At 40.4% G+C, this 8,589-nt stretch overlaps 1 protein-coding gene across 11 annotated transcripts in view; it reads right to left on the bottom strand.

The window, feature by feature from the left end:
* Positions 1–499: 499 nt before the first annotated feature.
* Positions 500–8,589, bottom strand: part of LOC129775319 (nocturnin) — a 77,619-nt gene continuing 69,529 nt past the window's right edge. For all 11 annotated transcript variants that reach the window (XM_055779931.1, XM_055779933.1, XM_055779926.1 and 8 more), the window contains 5 exons: positions 8,353–8,585; positions 8,231–8,296; positions 8,042–8,163; positions 1,411–2,145; positions 500–1,344 (listed from right to left, as the gene is read on the bottom strand). In XM_055779931.1, coding sequence (XP_055635906.1) covers positions 1,189–1,344; positions 1,411–2,145; positions 8,042–8,163; positions 8,231–8,296; positions 8,353–8,585 — 1,312 coding nt within the window. In that variant the 3' untranslated portion in view covers positions 500–1,188. The remainder of the gene's footprint in view (positions 1,345–1,410; positions 2,146–8,041; positions 8,164–8,230; positions 8,297–8,352; positions 8,586–8,589) is intronic.

The raw sequence follows: 8,589 nt of genomic DNA, 5'->3' as shown, positions 1-8,589 counted from the left end.
CCCCACCATGTTTTGCAGTTCGTCGCGGTTAGCAGCCTTCTGAACCTTGTATGTACGCAGGCCCTCCCGCTGCTTGGTCCGCTGGACGAATGAACTTGACAAATCTTCTCGGATCACGTCTAAACTGCTTAACTACGCGCTTGTGATCTTTTTCACTGACGGAGCATCCATTTTTGCCGTTCTTCACCTTCCGGTCGATGGTTAGGTTCTCGAAGTATCGTTTTAGTACTCTGCTGACCGTGGATTGGACGATTCCCAGCATCTTACCGATGTTCCGATGTGACAACTCCGGATTCTCGAAATGAGTGAACAGGATTAATTCACGACGCTCTTTTTCATTCGACGACATTTTTCCAAATTTACGAAAAATTTACAGTGAAGCATGGCCAACGTGATCTATACACTCTTATCTGATTATAAGCGAAAGCTGAAGATATAATCCCTAAATATTAAATTTCTACAGCTTTTTTTCCGTGATGCAATTTGATGTGACACACCCTTTATCTGGTACTGTTTGTAGTTCTTTATTTATAATTTTGCTTTTTCGTTCATTTTAAAACATACGTCGAATTCAATTACAACCTTAAAGCTACTTTCCCAATCCAGGGGGTTTTCCCATCTCTTCACCTATCTGTCCAATTGTAATTGACAGAGAGATACTGTATAAGCAGATGATCTCTCATTGATTTCCTTCGAGTTGAGGTGTATTGCACAGAATTCATCCCACTCGTACCACTGTTAACCTAAATCCTTCATTATGGCTCATGCTTAAAGAACTTCGTGCAACCAAATGCTACATCCACTGTCTAGCTTAAAATAGTCGAATAGCATTAAAAAAACAAGAACAAAATAGTAAAATCGGGAATCTTCTCCCCTCTTTAGGCCCGCCCATCAAAGGGAAGCCACTCCATTTAATATCACATCTAGTTATCACAAACTGTACACTTAATTTCCTAATCATAATTGTGTTTAGACTCAAGCCAATTGTATTGGTTTGACTTCCAATTAGTGTTCGCCTGCGTTTTGTCATTCCTGTTTGTCCTACACTTTTCTGTTGAACTTTAGTTCGTTGCGGAAGAATTGTTTGTTATTTTATATTCGAGCATAGCTCAAAGGTTGTCATCCTTACAAACTAATTTGATACTTTCGGTACAATGGTTCCGTTCCGTTTGTCCAGATCTCTTTTCATTAGAGTTGATGTTGTGGCTTCTCTTGCTGATTACTTTTCGCTGGTTGAAGCTCGAAATCGCACACCAGCGAAAAGTGATCGGAGGGGTACTGATAGCTGGGTGTTCGGTCCGGTCCAATCTCTTCCCCAGATGGAAACATGAGGCAATTTTTCACCTGTGGAGAATGTGACACAATGATTACAACGTTTCTGCACATAAAAATACAAACGTCTCTACTTACAGTGATCTGATCTTTGGAATAGAAAACGTAATCAATGGTATGGCACACTTCCCCTTCCTCGCGGATCTTCCACGTCGTGTAGGAAGGTTCACTAGCGGCGGATAGCTCAGCCTTCGTTCTTCCGGCGGAACTTATGCTGCAATCATCGTCCGCGCTATGATTGGATTCCGTGCTGGCCCTGTGCAGCAAAATCGGGGAGGAACTGTCCTTATTTGCGATATTCAGATCATTTTCATTCGCCGTCGGCGGAAATTCTTGTGCCAACAGATCCGAATAGGCACTTGCCAGACCCAACGCCTTGTAGTTCAGCACAGTACTGTAGACGGGTTCAATCGGTTCAGCATTGAAGTCACCACAAAGTATCACCGGGCGTTTCTTCGCCAGACCACTGACGAAACCGAGCAAATCTTTGCCCTGTTCATTGCGAAGCTTCGACAGCAGAGCTCCTTTGCGCGCCTTGAGATGAGTGGTAGTTACGCAAATCTCCTGATTAGTGTCACGTGTCCGGAAGAGAGCCGCTATCGCCACCTGGTTGCTCTGGACGCGCCACACCTCCAACACCCGCGTAAAGTGATTGATCAGCTCCAGACGATCCTTTCGGTAGAATACTGCACACCCATCCGGTCCATTGTTGCCACTGATGTACAAACAGGGCGAGTCGGGCTTCGGGAAGAATACTCCTTCGTAGTTTTGCGTGGCCAGAATCTTCTGGAGAAACTTGAAGTGGTCCACCTCCTGGAAGAGAGCATATAAAAAGCGTTGATTTGGGAAAGCTAAATAATTTATTTTTGTATGCTAAGAGTAACGCTGTTAAGAGACGAATGAATGAAAGTTTCTATAATTCAAAACCTGAACCTGAACCTGAGTAACTCTGTTGAAGTGTTTGGGAAACGTCTGACGACTATTCAGAGGCCAGGTTCAGGAGAAAACTGAAACCAGAAACACATTTGTTCCGTGCTGTTTTGTAGTCATTAAACTTCAAAAATAAATATGGTTATCATTTATATAATAACATAATCAATGTGCACTTAATCATATTTGGCTAATTTTTGCCCGTTCCACCCTTTACTGCACCAATGCTAAATGGTTTAATAAATATTTTATCGTAGAACATAAATTCGATCCTGTTCGGAAGCCAGACACAGTGAGTAGCAAAGTTTAGCAGTAGTTTGTTTGTACATTCAAAAATTATCGAAGTTTTTTGCTAAGTGATGTGACCGAAAAGTTGAATGTTTCAAAAATCTAATTTTCCAAGCCTATCCAGAAGTTCTCCGATGGTGATTTTTTCAGCAAGCCATCTGCAAGCACAATAATTGAACAACTCATCATAAAAATCTTTTTTTTTTTTTTTTTTTTTCTGTATTATAGTGACTTTCAACGCTTCTGGCTGGTTCGTCACTTTTACCTTCCATTTTGGAAGAATGTCGAGAGTGAGAATTGAACTCGTGATCTTGAGCGTGAGCAGTATGGATGTTACCTCCACGCCAGATCGGCTCCCTAAATAAAATTCTTGTTTTTTGCGATTTTGACATTGAAATGTATAGTATAACTCTTAAACTATGTGTTATACTGGATACTGGCCTCGATTTTGACGTAGAACTACGTCTTTCATTAAGGGTGCCAAATCAGAAAACAGGTCACGTTTTTATGAAATAAAGATAATCAAACTGACGCCATTGCATTAATGTTTTGAGTTACACAATTGGGTGGGGAATCATCAAGCTAGGCAATCGTCAGCTCAACAAGAAAATAAATGTTCTGGAATTTTGTCAGTGATTTAGTTTCGCATGACGGTAGGAAAACTCTCTCCACAAAGAATGACAGCTAAGCTAATCTAGACTGGTAATATAATATTAACAGAAAGGGCTTCTGTTGAGAAAAGCGCAAAACAGAGATAAGTGTGTGTATATTTAGCTGCTTCAAGCCATCGATATATGGATATTTGTGTGGGTAAGTGCGTGCTTCATAACCCGTACATAAAAAAAGTACATCTTCGCTACGCTGAAACCCCATTTGTAATGATAAATATAAACAAGGAGGGGAGATAGCTGGAGGGAATTTTTTACGCCAGTATCAGAACTTTCTCCACTAAGGATGACAGCTGCGCTTGTCTCGAGCATGTATTGTTCTGCGAGCACAAGAATGAATCATCAAACAATTATCGTCAAATGATTCTACAATAAAAAAACATTCAGGGCGACCAAACTGGTAGAGTGGTCGTTTCAAAATTTTCGTAGTATTATAAAATAATATCCGCAGCTATAAACAAGCGACTTGAATTAAACTACAGCGTAGTTCTACGTCAACAATGCGGTCGTGTCTTGAACACAACCTCCCAAAAATATAAATATCACACAATAATCCGTATTTTTCAATCGGTTATCAATCACCAGCGGTATGGAAAATATTGTATAGGGTACTAAATAAAACATTTGGCAGTAGTACCATGTATTTGAGTCCTTATATGGTACACCATAGGATCTATGGTGGAAAATGCACCTTTTCGTTTTTTTCACGCCATTCTCAATAGCTTTGAGACAAAAATATAAAAAAAAAAGTACTGAAAGTACATCTTACTTAGGTGTATCGATCAATATTTTCAAACAATTTTTTCATCAGAAAATCAAACACTAAAAAAATTTAAATTAATTTTAATTGCCCTGTGTCTGAAGTAGACGAGTAATGTCACCCGTGAAGAACCGAACTCACAATGTGTTACATTCGAAATCTCCGACGCAGAAAAGAGTAAACTGTTCAAGATGAGAAATGTTGGTATCGTTGAATCGTTGATTTTCGTTGAATCTTTTAATAGGAGTCGACAACATGCGGCTGATCGTTCCACTCAAGGTTCAGGAAGGAGCAGAAGGAAGTCCGACTGCGACAAAAAACACGGCTAGGCTGGTGTATATAGGGCGGTCAAGGAAACACAGAATAATAACCACGAAATTACCACGTTTGCGGATAAGGAGGAGAGTCATAGTTCACCAAGACAATCAAGAAATATTTTTCATTCGAAGAAACTGGCGTCAAATCAGTTACCAGCGTAGCGTCAGAAGCAGATAAACGGGCTTTGTGCATTATGAAACAGACAACTGTATGCGTGAAGGATCGGTACGAATCGGGTCTATTGTGGAAGTTTGACAAATTCAGGTTTCCTGAAAGTTACCCGATGACATATAAACGGCTACAATATCTGGGGAGACGTATGGCGAAGGATCCAACATAGAGAGAACATATAACGAAAAATTAAAGAGTATCAGGCTCAGAATCAGGAATACAGGCTCGTCTTACCGCATTTAGAAAACGATGGATTAGAGAATACTTACTCACTATAACGAAGACAACCAAGTGGTTTAGTTCAGTAAAAAACCTGGAAAATGGAGATCTTGTTGAAGACTCTAGACGTAACGGATGGACGCGTATTAGAATTGTTGAAAGCCAAGGATCGAAAGGATCGATCGACCAAGCGATTGTTCAAACCACCAACAGTGTATTAGATGCACCTGTCTCCAAGCTAGCGCTCCTAGATGTGGCAGCTGTAGATGGAACAGAATACAAATCCGTGTTCCACCGGGGGAGAAAGTTTGCCACAGCACTCAAGGAGTCAACAATCCTGAACTGAAAAACCTATTCGATCAGAGAAGCCCAGAAAGCGGAAAGGAATCATTATACAGTGATAGACATTCGTTTAGCCGTACTTGAAAAAAAACTTGAAACACTTACAAAACATCTAGGAATGATCTTTTCATCGCGATACTTATTTGCTGTAGTGATAGTATATTTAAGTCACTTTTATTGAAAGGACGTGCGTCACAATCACACACACACACAAAACGGCATCGGGGGATACAAACATTCAAACGTCGTTTGTTCCCGAGACATACGTTTAGCCGCAGGGCATAAAAATCGAGTTTTCGCATAATCACCAAGCCTGTATCTGTGTTTTTTGAAAAAATAGTTGGGAATGTTCAATTTACAAGATAAATATTGGGGGTCTTCGTAGCCACTTGGTTACGCGTTCGCTTACTAAGCGATCGATCGTGAGTTCAAACTCAGGGCCCTCAATTGACCATCTTTGTATTATTATAGAATAACTACGTCCACGCAACCATCATCAACGATGGAGATCGATCCACGGTCGAAATAAGATCGATTCATCCATACAACTGCTCTGCTCTGCAAGAAACATCGGGCTGCTGTTCTATAAATAACCCAACAATGATCAATATCAACTGTCTCCGCTGTCCGGTCTGCTGAACAATGCAAGAACAGATAGAATACCCTTACGCCTAAATGGCTACTACAGTGTAATTTACAATTTATAGAAACATTAACATATGTACATGTACACGATAAAAACCCGGCTCTGTTACAGATAAAATGCTAATGAGCCTAACAAATAAATAAATGGGATAAAAAAAAAAAGATAAATATTAGATGTGCACATCATGTAAGAAGTTGGCCAGATTAGTGATTTACGTAGAATTTAAAGGAATGGCGAAAGGTATTCTATTGACGGAAGAGGGGCGGAAAATAATAAAGATATTCAGTGAACAAAAGTTTCTTATCGCTCGATCGTAACAAAAATTGGTCTATCTGAGAAAGTGGTACGGAATTTCTTTAAATAGTGCCAGAAATATGGGATATAACGACCAACAAATGGGAACACCAAAGTTACTTTGCGTCTTAAAGGTCGAATAAGACACGAAGCAACCAGGAAACGATGTCCAGCTCATACATTAAGGCAGAATCGGTTGTTCCAGTAACGAAGAGGCATATTGCGCGCATCTTGAATGAGTCGCCAAGCATCATGTGGAAGACACCTCAAGGGAAGCCGAAACTGACCGCCACCCATAAGCAGAACCATTTCATTTTCGCCCGGCAATACAGGGAATGGAAACTAGAATGGAGAAATGTTGTATTTTCCAGCGAAAAAAGTTCAATTTAGATGGTCCGGACTGTTACAGTTGCTATTGGTACAATTTAAGTCAACGGCATGTCGTGAGATCGAAGCGAAACTTTGGGGCGGAAGTTTGACAGTGTGGGGAGCCATTCCCTATCACAGCAAGCTTCTCATTTGTTTCATTTTCACCCGAATGAAAAGTATCTTCAATTACTGGAGGACGTGTTGATTGGCCATATTGAGAATAACGCTACCGAGGATGTCGTTTTTTCAGCAGGATTATGCATAGATCCACGTTTCCAAGCAATCGAAGGCATGGTTGGCGAGAAGGACATTCCGCTTCTTGAATGACCTGCTGGCAGTCGATTGCAATCCCATAGAGAACCTATGGAGAATATTGACCGAGATGGTCTATGCAAACGGATGACAATTTGACAACATTTCCAGTCTCAAGGCAGTAATTCAGGAATGTTGGGCTATAATCAATATGGATACACTTTAAAAGCTGTCAGACTCGATGCCAAATCGAGTTTTCAAAGTGATCCGAAATGGAGGTGGACATACTAAATATTAGCTACCGATTGGACTCGAAATTTTCCGGACAAATTTTCTTTTATTGAAATTTTAGGATGCGGCTAAACGAATGTCCACCCTGATTCCACATATTTGAACTACTTCGAAAACAAAAAGTGAATTTATACTTTTTTTTAGAATGAATTCGATTAAAATAAACAATAATCGTCTTTTATGAGCAAAACTGTACTAAGAATTGATTTATTTTTAAAAATATTGAGGAAAAATAGGGTTGCCCTAAACGAATGTCTACCACTGTACGTACTGCTGTGAAATAGACGTCAAGAAACTTTTATCTGAAGTTAACTGGAAAAATTAATGCATTGTGCATGCATTAATGCATTGACCCATACTGAGTAACGATAGGAGTAGAAAGATAATTGCCGAGAGGAGTAATTCGAGTAATTCGGGACTTTCTATTATGTCCACTGAATTGTGAGTTAGAGCAGAACTTAACCATAAAACACACATGTTCATATTGCTCATATTTTAGTTTTGAAGCGCAATGAAATAAAGCTGTCGAAAATCAGGGACCTGCTTTCGAATACTCCCTCGAATCGCAACACCTATATTCAGTCGCGCTCCCAGCTCGAGAGGAAATGAATGATGTTCAATCAAATTAATCAATCAGTTTACTGACCGAAAGTATTTAAACAATATTGTTTACTGACAAGAAATATTAAAATAGTATGATGTATGCTGATTAACAACAGGCTATGCATTCAAAATGCAGATTTCTATAACAATGATCAGCTGCATTGCAGATATAAGATTAGTTTACTGTACATGCCAAAGTCTAAAAGTACCTATGTAGTGACCGAATCACCCACTCGGAAGTTGTACAGAAATGTACATCAAGACGAATTTGCAGACTAAAAACCGAGGTTTTCGTTACGAACGGTTCTGTGGACACAAGATAAACTAGCAAGATTGCCTGAAAATGCGTATTCTACCATTAATTTAAGAATACGGAGAATCTGCGGAGTTTTGAGCAGATTCAGCTAGTATCTTAGCAGTATCGTGATCGTTAATCTTGGTATACCACCGAGCATGTAGGAAGGACACTTTCCCAATGTATTTAGGAGGGGCATGGCTTGAATAGAATTAGGAACATCCGATACCGGGGAGACCCTTCTAGGGAGCGACTGAACCTACCTGAAGACAGATGATATCCGGGTCGTTTTGTATTATTTCCTGGATAACCTGATACTGCCTGCAATCCCAGGTGAGTGCGTCAATCGGACACCTAACGAAGCCATCATTATGCATGCCGAGAGCTGAAATAGAAAAACGCTGATATTGAAATATCGCTATTCAACGATCTGTACTCGTAATGGAACTCACTCTGCGAGAGCATATTCCACTGGAAAATCCGTAGTTGAGCTGGATTCGTCGTTGGTTCACTGCAAGCTGATATATCACTATTAGCAAATTTCCATAATGGACTCAATCTTCGCAAAACCTACTCTTAGAAATCTCATCCAGTTTCAACATCCGGAAACCATCCGTCAGGTTGGTTTGCGCGGCACGATCATCCGACCGGAGAAAGTGCCGATTCACTAGCGCTGGTCGATTCTCGCCTCGCATTATTCGGCAGTACTCAATCAGGTCCGGAATGGACATTCCGGCAGAGATCTCCAGCTGGTCATCCTGGTAGTCGACATTGTTGATCTGGGGTGCCGACGTGAATGATCCCATTCTAT

Source organism: Toxorhynchites rutilus, chromosome 3 (genome assembly GCF_029784135.1).
Source record: "Toxorhynchites rutilus septentrionalis strain SRP chromosome 3, ASM2978413v1, whole genome shotgun sequence".
NCBI lineage: Eukaryota > Metazoa > Arthropoda > Insecta > Diptera > Culicidae > Toxorhynchites > Toxorhynchites rutilus.
Note: the sequence above shows the minus strand (reverse complement) of the source record. Positions and strands in the feature narration are given on the sequence as shown.